The sequence below is a fragment of the Gymnoscopelus braueri genome, assembly GCF_963280865.1.
Source record: "Gymnoscopelus braueri genome assembly, chromosome: 1".
NCBI lineage: Eukaryota > Metazoa > Chordata > Actinopteri > Myctophiformes > Myctophidae > Gymnoscopelus > Gymnoscopelus braueri.
The window spans coordinates 21,217,183-21,239,682 of NC_137603.1; the positions used below are offsets into that span (position 1 = coordinate 21,217,183).

General features: G+C 41.6%; 1 protein-coding gene across 1 annotated transcript in view; it reads right to left on the reverse strand.

Annotated features, from left to right (window-relative positions):
• The window catches only part of LOC308087891 (MAM domain-containing glycosylphosphatidylinositol anchor protein 1-like), a gene marked incomplete at its 3' end in the record, with an annotated part of 190,761 nt that overhangs the window by 9,090 nt on the left and 159,171 nt on the right, over positions 1–22,500 (reverse strand). Inside the window, exons 11-15 of the mRNA XM_080432121.1 lie at positions 14,472–14,652; positions 13,545–13,568; positions 11,544–11,696; positions 10,056–10,217; positions 5,768–5,898 (exon numbers count right to left, since the gene is read on the reverse strand). Of these exons, the coding sequence (XP_080288247.1) occupies positions 5,768–5,898; positions 10,056–10,217; positions 11,544–11,696; positions 13,545–13,568; positions 14,472–14,652 (651 nt within the window). The remainder of the gene's footprint in view (positions 1–5,767; positions 5,899–10,055; positions 10,218–11,543; positions 11,697–13,544; positions 13,569–14,471; positions 14,653–22,500) is intronic.

Below are 22,500 nucleotides of genomic sequence, written 5' to 3' on the forward strand. Positions count from 1 at the left end.
AAACGATCCATGTTCTCTGGAGAAGCGGTGTTAGTGTTCCGTGTAGGAATATTGTTAGTGGGAATGAAAACATAGTCGCACCACCGGAAGTGAAAGGCTGAAGGCAGACCAAAACCCCGGTTTCCTTGCGCACGTGTGCTACGTTGACTTCCTCCCAGAGCCAAGTGAGATAGTAAAAAACAGCAGTGGGCGCTGTTTTTCCTTTTCATTTGGCGATGGGTTCCCAGATTGGTGCCGGAGGGACAGGAGGCTGTAATCGGCTGGTGTACATCCCAGAGTGTTCATAAACTGGATGGACAGATTGGTTAGTTCTGGTCCATAGACTTGTGGGACGCATATCCCATAGCCTAGAGAGACGATTGCTCTGCAGTAATTAATTCAGAAAAAAATTATCTGAAAATGGACAAGTAATATGACACTGATTGGCCTAGTTAATGTTATGTCTTAGTTACCAGAGCTGTGTGTTAACATTATGTCTTAGTTGCAGGCCAAATGTTCTCTGTAAAACAGCTAGAGCTGTTACATGTTGCGGAGGCATCGTTAATTAAGTGCACAAGCAGGCCTCCAGCCTTCATCCATCATGGACTGCATCTCCCAGAAAACACACACACACACACGCGCACGCACGCACGCACGCACGCACGCACGCACAGCACGCAACGCACGCACGCAACGCACGCACGCACGCACGCCCAGCACGCACGCACGCACCACGCACACGCACACACGCACACCACACACACACACACACACACACGCACACACACATGCACACACAGAATCTGGCATCATTACAACACAACTAGCAGGCCTCCCCTGCTCATAAATACGCCTGCTAATTGAGCTGTCATGGCTAATTGCTGCAGGGGGTAGGAGCCTGGTGTGTGTTTTGGAAGAGAGAAAGAGAAAGAAAGAGACAAACTGTACAGTTATCCCCATCCATGTTTCCCACTTCAACCTCACTCTCTTGTTAGGGGTTTGAGTGACGTTAGTGTCACAAAGCATTGTGATGCAATATGAAGGATAGACACAAGGGGCAGCAGAGTGCTTTATGTCTGTTTGACTACTAGTGTAACGTCCAACGAGAATAGGCTTATGTTTGGGTTTATGAGCCATTTAAGCCTAAATCTAGGCCTAAACAGCTCCTCATTTTCCTGCAGAAAAAAAATATGACTTATAAGATTAAAGGCCCCTACATACTTATGAAATAACCAATTCGAACACAAAAACCTTTTTCTGATTGAATGTCAGAAAAAAAAACGTCTTTGTTATCTCTAAATCAAATCTCTTCATGGAAAATAGCAATAGCGTTGCATTGTGATGCTTTTGTGAGCTTATAGCGCAGCTATTTTCACTGAACGTTTGTCCCAGAAGAGGGTCGCTAGGATTCATGTGGTTAAAATAGACATACTTCCATGTTGTCAGGGTAGTATCATTCGGTTTACTCACTATTGTTAGCTATTATGAAACCTGCCATAACGTGAAGTCACAGTGGTGCTAGAGCTTGCAATATGTGTCTTTTATTTATTTATTTATTTATTTATGTATCCACTAGAGGTGTGCATTGGCACTGCCCTCACGATTCAATTCGATTACGATTCACCAGGTAACGATTCGATTCGATTACAATTAACCTTGAAATAATTCGATTCGATTCGACGATGCATCGCGATGCATCACACTTTTCTATATTATTGTACAACATGGAAACTTTTTCATCAGTCAATACACAAGCAGTCAGATATACTGAACGACATATAAATCTTCCTGCTTCTCTGTGCAATTAGCAACATGAATAAAAAAAAAAAATATATATATATATATATATTAAAAAAAAATATATTTTCTTTTTCAAAATAGATTATTCGATTAATCGATTATTGACATTTGTGAATCGATTCATAATTGTCCATGTCCGCATTGCGATTAATCGATTATTCGATTATTTTTGACACCACTAGTATCCACATGATTTCATGAGGGATATGTGTATGGAACTAAAGGTAGGCTCTCCACCAGTTTCTTATACTACACATTCTTCTTTGGCATTACACTGGTCCTAATGATGTCTTTGCCTCATACATTGCAAAGTAGCCAATTATTGCACAACAAGGAGCTTTTTTTAAAATTGCAAACAGTTGGCATCTGCTACTTAACCTGCATTACAATTCCACATTGGTTTGTATTGTTATATTGTTTTAATTCATTCTTTGATATCAGCATATATTGATGAAGTAAATAATCCTCTTCTTACTGTATGGATGTTTACTGCTAAGATGCAGCTGGAAATGAGCTGAATTTCACTCACTGGCCCTCATTCATCAATATTCCCCTCAGTGTTGAACCATCAAAACAGTGCTGTGCCCGCACTAATAAATTAAACATTTACATCACTTTCTCTTTTAAAGTCTCAGTGCTACCTAATGTGCAGCAATCATATTTTTTATAATTCATAATTAATGATTCTGTTTGTAATTTTATTTTTATTAGTGTGGTTAGTAATGCTTTCCTTACACAAGCGCTGGAGGGATGTTATGCTTCAACCAACGGCTTTCGAAGAAGAGAAGGGAAATTAATCTCTTTCCTCTACTGTTGATGAGGGTTTGTTAAAGGACTGTATAAGGGGTACTGGTTCTATGGGGTTATGCTTCATTCGCCCCCGGGGCGTCGTTCAGGACACAATTGGACAAGAGATTGAAGAGGGTATAATATGGCAGCTTTACTGAGGTTCAAGGCACAGGCATATACAGGCATGGCATGGGTTGCAGAATGATGTGGATGGGTACAGGCACTGAGTGCGCGTGACAATGGGTCACTGTAGTATGTGTGGTTCTGCAGTAAATACAGATAAGACATAATAACAGGTGTAAGTACAGATACCATACATCACAATATATTACGTTACTGCAATAGTAGAATATAGTATGCAGTATACTAGGCATTTACACTACACAGGTTAGGTAGTAAGTATATGGTCGGATATAAATATCACTCCTCTACAATAAGTGCATTAACTTCACCATACACTTTAGATGACAATACTCCCTTCAATACAAGGTGCTACTCACTAACATCAGACATGAACCAATTACTCCTGTAATAGTCACTGCAGCCTTGCACTGTGCTTAAGTGGCTTGTTAATTGGACATCACAGGGCTGCACAGCTGCAGGTTGGAACCCTAATGGCGACGCCCATGAAATACATGTCCAAACATATCACAGACCTGACTGGCTATAAAGTGCTTAAACATATAAATGAACACATTGGTCCTAACTGTACTCTCTCACATGTTACATTACATCCCAAATGAAGTATAAAGGACTTGTGCTTAGGGCACGCAATGTAGCAAACTGACAATGACAGGAAAGGAATGATCACTGTCAATCAAACCAGCCATGGAGAGAAATAAACATACAGAAAAGGCAGTAACTCTAATAATCATGGTAAATGAATACAATAGACATTACTGAACTAAACAATGCACTTACAGTAATCAAAGACGCACACTGGCACTGTAGTGCTGTACAAATGAAAAAGGCAGTTTGTAGCAGGTGAACTGGACTGGATTCACCGCTCCCTCTGCTGCTGCTACTAGAATGAATGGAACGCCCCACAATGCATTGCGCACTTAAAGTGGCAGGTACATGTTACTCTGAACACAGTTCTTAAAGTGGTACACACTAGTCAAATAATAGTCAGCTTAATATTATGCTTGGGAGCCTTTCTAACATCTACTGTGACTTCTCTGTTTTGTTATCTTTAGATGTCTGTAATGAGTTGGGCAATGTCACCCCATGTATGATTCATGGCGGCTTGAAGTCGAAGGGGCCTTGAAAAGTGACAAAGTCTTAAAGCCCTCTGGTTCATTGAGAACTTTTACCTGGCTCTGTGGGCCTCAGGTGCCTTATTGCCGCAATATGAAACAGATATACATAACTCCTGTAACAATTCCCATGATTCCTTCCAGAACTCTGAATTCAAAGCAGTGAAACCGTTCTATGGGGGGTGGAGTTCAGATCTTCATCGAGGGCAGTCACTTAATTAAGAGAGTTGGCCAGTGGCAAAAAGGTTTATGAGAGGTAAATTGAGGTAAACTGAAGACTAGATCAGAGATAGAGAAAGCACACTGTTCTGGAGATTGGGATAAGGCTTGACCTAAAGAGAAGAAGGCTTTATTTGGTCACACTTAATGAGTTGTTATTGTCTCCACCAGGCCAGTCAGCCAAAGGCCAGAGACTACGTTTTCACTCCTGTCCTGTCTGTAGGCCAAGGAAGACCCTCTGCCACAATATATTTTTTTAATCAGCTAATTGTTGGCGCGAAAACGGGCCGTTTCACGTTTTGGCCTATAACTCTTGAACCTTATACTGTAGGTATTTTTCCCTGGATTTATTGGATCATGATGAAACTCACATGGACAGCTCCTGTACAATACAGTAACACCTATGAAACAATTCAAATCAATACCTTCAGCTGCGTTTACCTGTCAAAATGTTGAAATGAAACAATTAGCTGTCAACGCATCTGTTAACAGCTGTAAAACCTGGTACACAACCCATCAAAAAACTAACACAATCTTCTACACAAAATAAACTTTGTTCTACCATGCTGTATGATTATGAATAAATATCTCTGCATTTTCTATTTCCTATGTATCCCTCCGGGCCTCCTCACCCTCGCGTGGAAGGCACAACAATGCATGATTGCATTTTCCTACAGAGACTCATGCGAGTCTGCACGCACACATTCATACTCACTAGGACTGAGCGATTAACCGAAAATATATAAATAAACCAAAATGTAGAACCTCTAAATGACAAATTTCCACAGACAACCATAGACAACACCCTAGTGACTTCAGTTCCAACTGCCAAAAACAGTCCTTGACAGTCAGCTCTCATTCAAGGCACACATTGCAGCGGTCACTCGATCCTTTTATACACATCTAAAGGGTTCCATAAGGCTGCTAATTTTGGTGCTGGTAGGATGTGGGAAATGATATCTGTTAGCTAGAGGAGCTATCTTTAAATAGCTTCTCAACACACCCAGACATGAGCGCTTGCCAGTACTTTCCATCAAAAGAGGATAATCTGATTGATCAACACACACAATAGGGTTGTGCATCTTTTCCTTTGTCTAAGTTTCATACATCTGTTACATTTAACTCAGATTGTGATGTCCACGTAACACCAGTTAAATTTTAAGCTAAACAAATGTTTCTTAATACCTGTGTCAGGCAAATATTGAAAATGCAAACAATTATATAAATAAATAAATAACCGGTAATACTTGCTATGAAGTCATTAGGCTATCTATAATTAATTATATGGGCTTTATAATGCATTATAATGCATGCATGAGTTGGAAGTTTACAAGAAGTGAGGGGGGGGGGGGGGGGGGGCGGCTTCACTTATTATCCAACTGTTATACATGCACAGACAAAACAATTAAATTAGATTTTTGAATGTGTTTTCTAACTATTTGAATCACATCAGCCCACTTAAATCAATGCAACTGCATCAGAGGCTGTCACATTGGTTCGATGCAAATCTGATTATGTTTTCATTCCTACCATTCACGCTTTCTGCACTGCTAAACAGAAAGAAAGAAAAAATAAGTTTAAAAAAGGCAACAAATAAACAAAAGCAGCCTTGGCTGTTCTGACTTGTTTCTCCGCAATACATGTTCATGTTTTTGCCAATAACACACCGAAACAGGTAGTCTGGCCTTTGATGAATCCATCATTTATTGTAAAACGGTTCTTACCTGGAATGGACCGCTGGGGCTGATGTTGAACAAGGCTTTGTTCCAGGTGGGGCCTTGGTCACCAGACTTGGTCCAGGTCAGCGTGTCTACAGACGCAATGCTTTTCACTCTGAGCAGCACGTTCAGCATGCCTGTAAAACAAACACACACACACACACACACACACACACACACACACACACACACACACACACACACACACACACACACACACACACACACACACACACACACACACACACACACACACACACACACACACACAGTTGGTGTGTTTAAATTGGATACATATTGTAATGTTATGAGTAACGATGCAATATGTAGCCTGAAGATCTAAAAAGGTCCCATCTCTCTCATTCGATGTCTATTTCTTTCCATCTCTCTCTCTCTCTCTCTCTCTCTCTCTCTCTCTCTCTCTCTCTCTCTCTCTCTCTCTCTCTCTGTGAGAATGAATCACTCATCATCTTAACGAACCGTAGCCATCGTCTAATTGGAACATTAGCAAACCACCAGCGTCTTAAACTAATACAAAGGCAGGGGGTGCAGTGTGTGTGTGTGTGTGTGTGTGTGTGTGTGTGTGTGTGTGTGTGTGTGTGTGTGTGTGTGTGTGTGTGTGTGTGTGTGTGTGTGTGTGTCCTTCATGTGGTGCTGAGTAATGGTCCCCAAACCAGTAATTAAGCAGCAAGTTGGCATCAATTAACTCCTGACTCAAGTGATGGTATGGCAGGGTGAACAGGATAGGAACATCCTGTTAAAATATATTGTGTGCGTGCGTGCGTGCGTGCGTGCGTGCGTGCGTGCGTGCGTGCGTGCGTGCGTGCGTGCGTGCGTGCGTGCGTGCGTGCGTGTGTGTGTTTGTTTGTTTGAGTGATGAATTGGATATTGACGAAATGAATAGAACAAAAATGTAGTCAAATTTCAGAGTCTGCCTGATTCTAATGTGCATTGAGTTTATGGGACAGTTCTTACAACTATTTGTTCGGTTGGTTGTTTGTTTATTTATCTATTTTACTCTCCATGGAAATTATTTCACAGCTAAAGGTCGTGACAGACGGGGAGCGGTGGACGTGTGCGTGCGTGTGTGTGCGTGCGTGCGTGCGTGCGTGTGTGTGTGTGTTTGTTTGTTTGAGTGATGAATTGGATATTGACGAAATGAATAGAACAAAAATGTAGTCAAATTTCAGAGTCTGCCTGATTCTAATGTGCATTGAGTTTATGGGACAGTTCTTACAACTATTTGTTCGGTTGGTTGTTTGTTTATTTATCTATTTTACTCTCCATGGAAATTATTTCACAGCTAAAGGTCGTGACAGACGGGGAGCGGTGGACGTGGGCGATACGGCTTGGATCAGCGGGGATCACGCTGTTAATGTTTCTCTCATTGGCCATATTCTCACATCATCAGACATTTTGTTTGAGGCTTCCCCCCAAAGAAAATACTGCATTACCTTACCAAACCCTCTCACCACTAACTCACTCACCACTCAATCACCCCATCTCTCTCTCTCTCTCTCTCTCTCTCTCTCTCTCTCTCTCTCTCTCTCTCTCTCTCTCTCTCTCTCTCTTCCCTGTCTCTCTGACAGAGAAAAGGATAAGTTGATAAGTGCTGTATTGATTGTTCTGAAAAATGCAGAGAATGTCACACACAGTGAGTGTCAGAGTCACAGAGGACTGGGGACAACTCTATCAGGACCTTGTCTCTGACGACCACAAGTGGGGAAGACAGCGGTGATACGCACACACGGGCTGGACTGAGATGATAAATCAGGCTAGGAGTCATACTCTCTGTATCTGCCATAGTCTCAACTCCCAGCACACATTGATGTTGCTAGGTGGACTACACGCCTAGTCAAATGCTGCTGTATGCTACACTTTCGCTAAAGCTGGTGGTTGTTGTTGTTGTTTTTTCATCATAAACAGAAGACTCACCTTGGAAACAACTTTTGTGCTGGAGCATGTTTCGTTTACATGTTACCTTGAAAGCATGAGGCACAGGCTCTTGTTCAGAGTGACTTAATGACTGCAACAACATAACAAGATAATAACTCACATACTTCTATCCCAACTGTGAAAGAGATTGTGGATGTTAGACAAATCTTTTGGCTGTGGGACAAGCTTTGTCTTCTTTTTGTGTCTTTGAAGCATGTTGGTTATAACAGTTTCCCATTTCTTTGCTCACACATTCATTATTATTGAACTCTGTGAGATTTTTAAAGCTGCACAGGTTAGGTAGTAGAGGGTGAACAAGGCAGTGCTGCATCATGTGTTTGTTTTTTTCCATTTTTTTGACTACTGAATACTGTATCAGCAGTTTTGTACACAGTACAGCAATACAGTAACAAAAAAAAAGACAAAAATATAACGCAAAAAAGACCCAGGGAGAATTGTTTCCATTGTGGTCTATTGTACTCAAGTCATCGTCATGACAGTAAGACAATACATTACATATCAACAACATCACTAATACAATAATAGATATATACAGAGGATGCCATTTACACAGGGCTCCTTCTGTGGAGCTCGCTGAGTGGGGGGTGTTGTTTGCATCCCTTGGGGCAAGCTGGTCGGGTATCAAGTCCAATTAGGTTTTGAGAACAGCCACGTTCAACATCCTCTGACTCCCTGCGCCACTCCCTGCGTACTCCCTGTGTACTACCAGCTCTCTCTCTCTCTCTCTCTCTCTCTCTCTCTCTCTCTCTCTCTCTCTCATATCTGCTCGGTATTCTTCATTAAGAGTCATGCAGTGTATCTCTGGAAGAAGTGCAGAGTGCCTCTGCCAGGGTGAGGCAATTAAGAGAAGAGCAGATTGGAACAGACACCAGAACAACAGTGTAAATTGAGTGTGTTGGATTTAGTGTGAGCCAGTCGTGAATGATAATGACGCCAGGTAGGCTACATCACAGAAGTAGTTAGGATAGGAAGTAGGGAGTATAGAGAGGAAGTATGCATGCTGCCCTACAAAGCCAAATTGCAGTAAGACATTTTTGGTCAGATTGACTTTTTTTTTCGTCTCAAAGGTCAAATCAGCCTTCATGATTTTGGGGGATAAACAAATACCTCATGAACAGATATACTTTACTTTATTTGTTTATTTGGACAGGACAATGCATATTAATGGACGTCACATGGACGTAAATACACCGGATTTAGCAAAAATGCTAGTTTTCATCCGCATTCCTCACAAAAAAACATAAAATCAGAAAACAGACAGACAAACAGTGGAATACATTTACATAACATTACATAGGGAACACTATACAATCTACGATACAATTAGTGCAATATCACTTATATACCAATAAATAACCCATCTGGAAATGCCAATTGCCAATTAAAACACCCGTTTTTTTTATCAGTTCTTTGTGTAGTTACTGCACTTAGGCTTTGTAGGGCAATATGGACTTTTGAGATTGGAAGCAGGGAGGTTAGAGAGGAAGTAAGGAGGTTTGAGATAGGAAGTAAAGAGGTTAGAGATACCGTAGAAAGTAGCAAGGTTACAGATAGGAAGTACAGAGGTTAAAGAGAGTGGACAGAGACAGGAAGTATAAGGATAAACAGGGAAGGGAGGATCATAGGGAGCAAGGGCAGAGTAGTGAATTAGTGAAATATTATGAATGTACTGAGGATAGGGAAATAGCAAGGGCAGCAAGGATAGAACACACACACAGAAATTACATGGCCTTTCCTGCCCCACCATCTCCTAAGGAGACACAGGAGGTGAAACGAGGAGCACATGCCTGCAGTGGAACCTTTAATGCTTCAAATCAACACTGTACGTCTGTGTGTGTGTGTGTGCGTGTGTGTGTGTGTGTGTGTGTGTGTGTGTGTGTGTGTGTGTGTGTGTGTGTGTGTGTGTGTGTGTGTGTGTGTGTGTGTGTGTGTACAGTGGATAAAGTTGTCATATGATGAACAGCCCTTCAAATAACCCACAGAATTTCACCAGTGTCGTAAATCACACCCACCTACACCCACCCTTCATCCAACTTCACACACACACGCACGCACACTGGCAGAACAAACAAACATACTGTTTGCCTCCTTTATCTCTTACAGATACAATCACACCAAGCAAGTTCTATGTAACGAGCTCTCCAAGCCACGGTCATGATTGGAGGTCACAGAGGTTCACAAATATGAAAAGAAATAAAAGACAAAGGTGGACAACATGTTCCTATAGGTCAAACGGGGCATGAGACGTGCCTGTTCAAAGTTAGAATTCTCAACGGATAGCACCCCTCTTTGCAGGAGGGGCGTTGTTCCTTGTCTGATTGGCAGTGTATCTACTCACCGATGTGTTTGCCCTTCATGTGGTAGAAGAAGGAGACGCAGTACGGGACCCTGACTGATCCTTTGGGACCTCTCTCTGACGATACGTTGAAGAAAGGGGACACCAGACGCGCCTTGTCCCCTGCTGATCTGGGCCGTGACGCTTCAATGTACATGTAGTAACCTGCAATACATTCACATGTACATGTAGTAACCTGCAATACATTTACATGTACATGTAGTAACCTGCAATACATTCACATGTACATGTAGTAACCTGCAATACATTCACATGTACATGTAGTAACCTGCAATACATTTACATGTACATGTAGTAACCTGGAATAAACATGTACATGTGTATGTAGTAACCTGGAATAAATATACATGTACATGTAGTACCTCGAAAAAGTTAGTGACACCCACAGCCACGAAACTAGAGGGAGCGTAAACAACAATCTGGTACCACCCACCCATAAAACAAACATGGGCAAATTCTCCTTCTATAGCACAGCCACCAAGGAATGGAATAGTCTAACCCCATCCCTCAAAAAATGCAGTTCGCTGGGCTCATTCAAAACAGCCCTAAAAACTCATCTTTCTGGAGGCCGAAAGAGGAGATAGTACCAGTTTCCCTGTAGACAGACGACCCCCCACCCCCTCCTCTTTTTTGTACATATTTTGTATTTCCTCATGCATTTTTTGTATATAATCATTATTTTTCCATGCTTCACCCCCCCCCCCCTTTTTTTTGTACATTTATTTTTTATTTTAATTTTTTTCATGCTCCTTTTTTTGGTACATAGTTGTATTTTTTCTGTATTATCTGTATTTTCATGTTGATTTTTGAACTGTTTGGTTGCTACTATATATGTCTATGAAATTAATTCAAGGACCCCAACGGAAACAAGTCCGCAAGGACTTTTTTGGCCGGACCTTTTAGTCAAAAGCATTATAAATGTAACTGTGTTGTTTTACATTCTTTTGCCTAATAAAAATTTCAATCAAAATTCAATCAATCAATAGTATTCCTGGAATAAATGTACATGTACATGTAGTAACCTGGAATAAATGTACATGTACATGTAGTAACCTGGCATAAACATGTACATGTATATGTAGTAACCTGGAATAAATATACATGTACATGTAGTAACCTGGAATAAACATGTACATGTATATGTAGTAACCTGGAATAAATATACATGTACATGTAGTAACCTGGAATAAACATGTACATGTATATGTAGTAACCTGGAATAAATATACATGTACATGTAGTAACCTGGAATAAACATGTACATATATATGTAGTAACCTGGAATAAATGTAAATGTGCATGTAATAACCTGGAGTCAGGAATAAATATTCAGTGTAGCCTACTCAAATAACGTTTTATTCATTAAAATAACTCCCGGATTGTGGCTTCAAATGAACTTGAAGGAATTTTACATTGCTTAACATAATTCAAACATAATGTGAAGACAACATGTGCCTCCAGTCTGCTCACCCTCCTTGGTTCCACTGCGATCTGTCTCTGGACCGGTATTGGGTGATCGCTTGGGATTCTGGGTCAGGCTGTTCTGCCTCGTCCAATCAAACGTGTCACCTGTGTCCTGGTAGAAACCACAGATCCGCTCGTCCTCGAAGCCGCACATGCGGTCTGGTGTGTGTGTGTGTGTGTGTGTGTGTGTGTGTGTGTGTGTGTGTGTGTGTGTGTGTGTGTGTGTGTGTGTGTGTGTGTGTGTGTGTGTGTGTGCGTGCGTAGCAACATTGAGGTGAAGAAAGAGAGAAAACAATATGAAATGAGTGACACATGAGGTTTCATTGTTAGACTTGTCACACAAAGTTGTTCCCTAAACTGCATGAGAAGTTCAGTACATTTCCTCTTTGCTGCCCCCCTGTGTTTTTGACAGGAAAATCAGCAACAGCAGCTGTGTCACGTAATGAGCCTCCAATTATGCTGAACATCAACAAAGAAAAAAACACTACTGTCTGCTGGTTTTATCATGTAGATTAAATAGACTTACCGGTAATCATTATTCTGATGTATTGCTTATTTAAATGTTAACCCTCAGTGTGATATCTTTAGTCTGTACTGTCATTGACAGTTGCTTCTGTGTCCAATGTGTGTGACACATTTCAGGACTTATTTTTTAATGTCATTTTTTAATGTAGTATAATGAGAAGTATGTTGACATTGGAGATAATAAATCAAATGAAAGTGTTCTCATCAGACAAATCAATAACCATAACCTTAATTTAAAATCAAAGTGCAATTAGTGATTGACCTGTACCAGTACAATTAAAACACAGGCAGAACATTTGAAATATAAAAGAAAAAATATACATTAAAATTAATTGCGGACAGTAGAGTCCAAGTTCAACAGTGGGCCTAAATGCTATGGAACCAGGCTCTGCACTGGGTCCGAGTTTGACACTGGGTCCAAGCCCACACATTCTGGGCGATACTCCCCTAGACTCCCCTCACTGACAACATGGACGGATCCTGCATCTTTGCTTCTGTTGTGTTTGATTTACACTGTTGTTTTCCCGGTCTGGTCCAATCTGCCGTTGTTTTAATTGCTTTACCTTGGCAGAGCAGGACGCCAGTCATGCCAAAGACACAACATGCGTCTCGTAATGAACAAAACAAAGACAAGATGTCATTGGGACTGGGACACAGGCAGAGAGAGCGAGACACACAGAAGGTAGAAAAACATTATGCTTGAGGGAGAATATGAGAGAAAGAGTGAGCATGATAGATGGGGAGCTGTGTGAGGGGGAGGAATCGAAGCAGAGAGGTAAAAGCAGTGTGGGATGAAATGTCATAATTTCGGTTGAGGAGGAGGAGCTATTTGAGTATTCAAATGACTACCACTGTGATGAGCTGCCCATTGGCCCATTAATGTTAAAAGTCCTGGGCCATTAACCTTGCCTAACAAACAAACAAACAATCCTTCATCCTCCAATCAAAACAAACCTCCTGTGCCATTTCAACTCTTGAAACGTGGTTCCCATGACCACCTCGCCCCTGCTTCTAATTAATTAAAGAGCACAGAGTGTTACCATGCCAACCTTTGTCTTGATGACCTTTGGCTGACTCTGCCCTCACTGTCACAAATGAGCCTGACCAATTATCGCCTGAATTAAATGGTGAATGGTCTGCATTTCTATGTCGCCTTTAACCAAAATGCTTTATAATGAGCGTTACAATCACATGATGGATGGTGGAGGGCAGGCAGCCATGCAAGTCACCAATGTGTTCATCGAGAGCAGTGTCTTGCTCAAGGATACTTCAACACGAAGCTAGGAGGAGTCAGGGATCAAACCGGGGATCGAACAGGGAAACTTACGGTTCCAAGACGACCAGTCTACTTTTTAAATTCCACCATCCTCTAATCCTTCACCACATCATAGAAAAACCAAATCTTGTGAAACAGACAGAGAGAATAGATGTGGGCGGGGAGAGAGTAAAGAGACAGCAAGGAAAGACATAGAGGGTTCTCACCTGAGGGTCTTGGGTATGTGTAGGCTGTAAGAAAACAATGAGACACAGCTATGGTTATCACTCACATAGCAGCATGATTACCCCGTTTACACCTGGCTTTAAAATACATGTGGGGTTATTGGATATCAATCTGAGTGTGCTTATTTGCATAAAAACTCAGGTGTAAATATACCAGGGATAGATTGAAATCCAACTGTTTAAACACCCTCTGGAGGACGTTTGAACGTTGCAGCGATGCCATCTGGCAACTGGAGACACATATTTGATGACAGGCATAAAGTTAAGTTATGTGGATAAATTACATCCAGAAACAATCTGGATACAAGTCACATAAAATGCCAGGTGTAAATGGAGCCAATGATGAGCAGTTACACAAAATCATAAAATAATAATAGTATACTAATATTTATCTTGAATCATAGCATGAAGATCCACCCTAAAACGTAATTCTAAGCTCTTAATTTTCCTGAGGTTGTTGGCAATTGAATACATTTGCAGACCATGCTACTCTCCACCAATTTGAATACTTTCTTCTGCTTATTCACCTAGCAAAAAAGATACAAGCTAACGAAGGTTTTGGCAAATACTGTCAAACCATGAACTGTAGCAAGCTATCAGAGTACAATGTGAGATTTTATTAAAGAAATTAAGCCCTGCCATGCCATGTCTGATTATGTTATGGTATACTGTATATTAGTAGCCTTGTCCTCATGATAAGAATATGGTATGAGATATAGATATACTGTATCTCAGTATACTATGTCTACTAATGCACAAATCATTATCTAGGCCTATTCAAGCATGCATGTATCTAAGTCTATCTCTATCAACCGTATTTCATAACAAATGATGCAATAAGAGGTGAGTCACAGAGTGACAATGGAAAATAATCAATGAAAGAATTAACATGGCTGGAGCGTGACGCACGTTCGGAGTACTGGATGATGCGAGTGATGTAGTCTCCAGTGCTGTAGGTGGTGATGGGGGCCAGACGGACCTCGTAGGACACCGGGATGCGGAGGTCCGTTATGACGTAAGACAACAGCACTCCCTTCACTGGTTCCACTCCCTTCAGGTGAATCTGCTTTGACAGCACGGTCTGCTTGCTCAGCTTATGAAGAGATAGGAACACGCACACAGACACACACACACACACACACACACACAAACGCACGCATGCACGCACGCACGCACGCACGCACGCACGCACGCACGCACGCACGCACGCACACACACACACACACACACAAACGCACACACACACGCGCACACACACACATGCATACATGTATACACACAGAAACGTGTATAAAAGAAACACACAGAGAGAGAAAGGGAGAGGATAATCATTAGAAAGTGAGACAGACTTCAGAGAGAAACATATGTTTTGTCAGTCTGAGAGGGGTATGTTTTTTCTCTCCTCTCTTCTCATATTCTCCCCATTGGTTGATTTGATCAAGTCATCTTCATCTCACCTCTCCTCCTCTACCTCAATATAATTCATGGGGTTTTTATAGACTGCAAAGTGAACTGAGTTATATGAGCTTTGTGACAGCAGAGTTACAGCTAGTGGCATCATAAAATGCAACCACATATCCCATCTGGAGGAGTTTACAACATTAAATGCCAGTACAAGGCTGGTGATACACAGGGGATTTGTTTTTGTTTTTCTGGTGGGCAAGGTAAGTAGGAAATGTTCAAAGAATCCTGTGAAAATATCCCCAATGCGTCAACAGCATGTGCAGAACTGATTAAAGCCACAATGCTGAGGCAACGTTTGCACACTGTTGCCCGACAACAGAAGGTGCCCAAAACATTGCTTTCAATATCACTGCCTTCACTTATAATGATTGAAACCGTCGAGGAATTCTGGAGCAATCACTGTTGAGACAGATGCAACCAGAGACACTTAAGAGAAGCACATCAGACACACAGGACAATGGTCATGTAGTTCTCTCCCAATAGACCGAGGCGTGTGCAACTGCAAATTACTGACCGGATCATACTGGTTAATTCGGAATAGAAACCAAACTTTCCACAGTTGGCCTACGGAGCGACGCTATACAAGGAATACACGTTGATGTAAGTTGAGCAGAAAAAAAGCATTTAAGGAGATGGATTATGTCCCTTCGACTGCCGACATCTGGACAGCTAAACATAAAAGATTTCTATATTAACGATCTACAAGCGAGGCGAGTTTGCAGCGTGAGAATGCTGCCGTGCATGAAACTGGATAAGGGGAGACGCACATATTGGCACAGAGATGTAATTGTCTTTCATGCCTTTAAAATAAGTGAGAATACTAAGTCCTTATTCGCCAAACAAGCAAGTGAACCATGGGGGACAGAGCCTTCAGTGTGGCAGCCCCCACCCTGTGGAACTCTCTCCCAATGGAGATTCGCCATGCTCCAACACTGGACTCTTTTAAGGATGCCTTGAAAAGACACCTATTCTCTCAGGCTTATGGGAAATAGTTGTTTGTTGTTTTGTTTGGTTGTGTGTTTGTCTGTTGGTTGTTCATTGTTTTTGATGTAAAGTGTCCCTGGGTGTCATGAAAGGCGCTATATAAATTCAAGCTATAATTATTATTATTATTATTCACTGCAGGGAAAGTTAGACTGGAGTCCTAGCTAACTGAGCAAACCATGTACGCTCAGTACTTCCTGTTAGGAGCTGTCCATCAATGCTTTTTTCTGTGCAATGTTTTCAATCAAGCCCGAGAACACCATTCGAAACCAAATAGAACATGGTGGCTGCATCCATTGAGTTCAATGGAGAAGTGGCGCCATGTTATATTCGGTACCTCAAGCTATATAGGAACACTGCTCTATGCTGTGCTTGAAACTCCAGCTCACTGTAAATCCTGCAAATGTAACGCCTGGGATTCGACTCCGGGTCTCCAACGTTGAAAGCCAACATCTTAACCACTAAGCTAAAGGGAATTCCCTCTAGCTCGGGGGAGATATTAGACATTCAGGCCATCAGGATGAGGTTGTGAGCCACTCTGCTACACTCACCTCCTTTTGACCTCCTCCGACGGGGAAACCTGACCAGGGTCACGGCACCAATGTAACGCCCGGGATTCGAACCCGGGTATCCCGCGTGGAAAGCCAACATCTTAACCATAAAGCCAAAGGGAATTCCCTATAGCTTGGGGGAGATATTAAACTTTCAGGCCATCAGGCTGAGGTTGTGAGCCACTCAAACATGCAAATCACATCTCGGCCCACAGTTTGACCCACAGTTCAAAGTGTCACGAGGCACTTTTGGGGGAAAAGTAGCTAATATTATAACTCAAAACGTTATTTGTTATATTACTTGTTACTGGGGAAAAATAATAATATTACAGTAAAACATTACTTTGACCTTGTTACTTACCAACACTGATTATGACATGCCTAGAATAGCAATAGGGTTCATGTGGTTAATGCAATCTATTCTTGTTCGCCTAAATGATTGATGTTGCGTGTTAGATTTACCACTACTCCAGCTAAGAAGGGCACGGATCACCATGTGTGGAGGATTTACAATGTTAAAGAGGTAATATTTTGGTAAGGCTCCTTAAGGCCAACTAAAGAATGATTCTACAAAAGGTGTATTTTCCTCTCTCTCTCTCACTCTCTTTAATCCCCCTCTCCATTTAGCAGTGTATGCTAGAGTGATGAATAAATACACCTCATGCATTATTCATTGTGATGAACACAATAGAAAAGTTTGCCAACATTACAGTACACTGATGTCTCAAAACTAAATGAATGAATTGTGTGTGCATCGTTGATAAAAACACATTTGGTTTTGAAGTTCATTCAGTTCAATTCCTGCCTCTCTCTCTCTCTCTCTCTCTCTCTCCAAACACACACACACACACGCACGCACGCACGCACACACACACACACACACGCACGCGCACGCGCACGCACACGCACGCACGCACACACACACACACACACACACACACACACACACACACACACACACACACACACACACACACACACACAGTATATACTCTATATAAGAGAAATAAATAGTTGTATTTTTCAGTGTGTATCATTTGAACAGAGTCAGTGTGGTTTATATTCCACCCACAGACAGAAGCTCCATTAGCTGTGCATCTACTTGTGATCCCAGCTACTCAGATAACCTGACAGTCATCTCTATCTCCATTAACCAGTCTCTCTGCCATTATACCTCACTATAACACATAACATATTAATAACCTCGCAGTCATCTCTATCTAATGCATAAGACCACCATTATAGAACCCTCCACCATCATACCTCAAAACCCCCACACTACAACACACGACACATTTTACCTCACAACACCCACACTATAACACATGACACATTACACCTCACAACACCCACACTATAACACATTTTACCTCACAACACCCACACTATAACACATGACACATTTTACCTCACAACACCCACACTATAACACATGACACATTACACCTCACAACACCCACACTATAACACATGACACATTACACCTCACAACACCCACACTATAACACATGACATACCTCACAACACCCACACTATAACACATGACATACCTCACAACACCCACACTATAACACATGAGACATTATACCTCACAACACCCACACTATAACACATGACATATTATACCTCACAACACCCACACTATAACACATGATACATTTTACCTCAAACCAAAACACTATAACACATAACACATTTTTACCTCACAACACCCACACTATAACACATGACACATTTTACCTCACAACACCGACACTATAACACATGACACATTACACCTCACAACACCCACACTATAACACATGAGACATTATACCTCACAACACCCACACTATAACACATGACACATTACACCTCACAACACCCACACTATAACACATCTCAACTCAACTCAACTCAACTTTATTTATAGAGCACATTTCAAACAACCACAGCTGCCACAAAGTGCTGTACAGTGCATAGGTAATAAGTAAAACAGTAGCTAAAAACACAGTATACAATGACAACACACAAAACAAGAAAAACTGAGGGGGGGCAGCACAGGGTCAGAGGTCTCATGCTATGTTAAAAGCCAAAGAATAAAAGTGCGTTTTAAGAGAGGTTTTAAAAATGGCCAGAGAAGGGGCTTGCCTAATCTGCAGGGGAAGGTCGTTCCAGAGCTTGGGGGCCGCGACCGAAAAAGCTCTGTCCCCTCTAAGCTTCCGCTTCGCCCTCGGAACCTCCAGCAGCATCTGGTCAGCTGACCTGAGGGAGCGGGCAGGAGAGTAGGGGTGGAGGAGCTCAGAGAGGTATGGAGGGGCGAGACCACTTAATGATTTAAAGGTTAAAAGCAGAACCTTGAACTGGATTCTAAAGTGCACGGGCAGCCAGTGGAGAGAGGCGAGGATGGGAGTTATATGCTCTCTCTTGCGCGTGCCAGTTAGAAGACGGGCAGCAGCATTCTGTATTAACTGGAGGCGTGCAAGGGAAGATTGACTGGCTCCAAGATAGAGGGCGTTACAGTAATCCAGCCGAGAAGTGATAAATGCATGGATTACTGTCTCAAAGTGATGTGTGGTTAAAAAGGGTTTTACTTTGGCCAGCTGTCTCAAGTGAAAAAAGCTAGACTTCACCACTGAACTAATTTGGCGATCTAACTTAAACTCGTTGTCCATTTTAAAATGACACATTATACCTCACAACACCCACACTATAACACATGAGACATTATACCTCACAACACCCACACTATAACACATGAGACATTATACCTCACAACACCCACACTATAACACATGACACATTTGACCTCAAAACCAAAACACTATAACACATGACACATTTTTACCTCACAACACCCACACTATAACACATGACACATTTTACCTCACAACACCCACACTATAACACATGACACATTACACCTCACAACACCCACACTATAACACATGAGACATTATACCTCACAACACCCACACTATAACACATGACATATTATACCTCACAACACCCACACTATAACACATGACACATTTTACCTCAAAACCAAAACACTATAACACATGACACATTTTTACCTCACAACACTATAACACATGACACATTTTACCTCACAATACCCACACTATAACACATGCAGGACACATTTTACCTCACAACCCCCACACTATAACCCATGACACATTATACTTCACAACACCCACACTATAACACATGATACATTTTACCTCACAACACCCACACTATAACACAGGACATATTTTACCTCACCATATACGCACATTATAACACATGACACATTTTACCTCACAACACCCACACTATAACACAAGACACATTAGACTTCACAACACCCACCGGGGTTACAAAAGTTAGCTTAAGTGGTTAGGTAAGGTGGAAACACTGGCCATGTTAAAATGTCAATGATAAATGTAGGCAGAAAAGTCATGAAATCATCCCAATCAAATGATGGAATCCTCTGGCAAAGATGTAATATATGTGTTTCACATGCTATTCAGTGGTTCTTGACTGATAGTCTATGAATCAGCAGTTTTTCCAATGATTTATCTACTACACCAACACTGCAAACTCTGACATGGTAACATTATCATATTCCTCGTAACATCATCATAGAAGGTATTCTTCCCTTTTAACAGCCACTCATACGTACAAACATTTATACTGTACTCATACAGCGTATGCATAATATACAGTATGTTGAATAGAGGGAAGAAACCACTTCTCATGGAATATGAATGAGGTGTGTGTTAGCATATAGGGTGCTGAGATAATATGAAGTGAAGGGATTTGGGGATTCAGCATTAAGTGGAATGTTTCTTAAGGAGTGGGCAGGGTGTGTGTGTGTGCATAGCCACGGGAAGATGTTTTAGGGTACGGGTGCTGTATGCGCGCACATGCACGCGCGCAGTTCGTGCTGGCATGTTCTGCGGGTGGTGCATGTTTGGGTAAGCTTACTGGAACATATCACAGGTTCAGGTGGATAGGTAAACACACATTTGACTGCTTTATTCAAATCCACAGTTAAACTATTTTTTTCAGTATTCATTTCAGCAATAAAGAAAATCAACTTCCTATCATTGCAATATCATTAGTTCATCGAGCAATACAGGATAATTCATTGCACGTATGACTTAGTCATGGATAACACACACACACCCACCATGGGGGCCTGGCAACAGACAGTGGATCAATAAGGCGTTGATGTGTGACCACAGGGAATTTAACTGCTCCTACTGAGGCAAATCTCTCTCTCTCTCTCTCTCTCTCTCTCTCTCTCTCTCTCTCTCTCTCTCTCTCTCTCTATGGATGGATGAAGGCAGGAGAAGGAGTGGGGCCAAGAAAGAGCAGCTGACATGAATAAGACAATAAGAAGTGGCAATCATGAGTGTTAAAGGGCATGTAAGTGACATGTTTTTGTTAAAATAAATGTTAAATAACTGGGGCGGCCATAGCTGAGTGGTTAGTGAGCCCGCCTAGGGAGCTGGCTCCCCAGGTACGATTCCAGGCCATGCCAGCATATGAGTCGATGAAATGAAATTTGTCCCTGAGCAAGACTCTTAACCCCCAATTGCTCACAGGCCCTCATTGGAAACAAGCCTGCAAGGACTTTCATGAATGTCCTGTTAAAAGGAATTATCCTATCCAAAATATTCTGAGAGTAATCAAAGCTAGACTGTATGTGGGTCTCCCCAGCTCTTTAGTAACCACAAAATACATTTCCAGGTCGGGATACCAACTTGATCCTTCATTAATACAATTCAGCAGTTTCTACAGCTTGCCTAACAGCTTCAACCCACTGTTTTGTCATGTATTACTAGCCACCCCTGAACCGTTTGCCTCGCATTCAGGGTCTGGTGACGCTGTCGAAGGCGGGTGTTTCTCGGTTGAAAATCTGCACGACAAATCGGGATTGGGATAATCCAGTATGAACCAATTGCCAAAGAGTCCCACTTTGGCCACGCCCCCATCTCAGAAATCGGCTACAATGAGAGGACTGAATAATGGAGTGAAACGAAATGAAAATTCAGGCTGAGTGTCAGGCTAATGTATTACAGCAATACGCTGTTTTGTTTCCGTGCCTTTCTGCAACACTCGTGTGAGTATCAGTGCGTGTATTGTGTGAATACCCGATGCTGTGTAAATTATGCATGTATTTGACTTAATGTACCGCTCTAATTCATCATGCATATTATTTTCTTTTTAATTTCTCATATATATGATAATGGGTCTGAGAGCCATGGAGTTTGTGTGCCTGCGTGATCGTATCTACACTGAGAATGGGTGTGGTGATCACATGCATCCAACTGCACAAGCAACATCTTTTTTTTACACACAGTTCACAGTCATGCAGCTCAGAGTGCATCATGCACTGATCTGCACCAATGTGTGATATAATCACCATTCACTGATCTGACTAATCAGATTTACTTCCTGATTCGTGAGATCCCAGAGCCTGTCCACCGATTGGTTGTGATGTCTCCCTGACAATATTCCATTGACCATTAGAACCACAGCATGACTACATCTATCATAGACCTGCACTCCAGCTTTGTGCAGAGTGCAGACATGCCAAAAGTAAAAAACAATTGCTTACATTTGGGAGAAAAAAATAAAGAAAAAAGAAGACAAACAATGCCATATTTTGTGAGAGAAATAAGCAACCAGGTCTTGGAAAACAAGACCACAAGAAGCAACTTAGGCCACATGAGCACTTTAAACCTATATGCATCGGCTATCTGAAAATGACAAATCTACAAGCTCGGCTATTTTCAAAAACTCTTGCAATAAAATGTGGAATATTTGAATATTTTTGAAAGATTTTAACAACACAAATGCACAAAAAAAAATCAAGAAAATATTTGAGAACCAGTGGTTCAAATAATAAAAAAAGAAAAATGGAAACAAGCCTAAATAAGCAACTATACACTTTAGGAACCGCA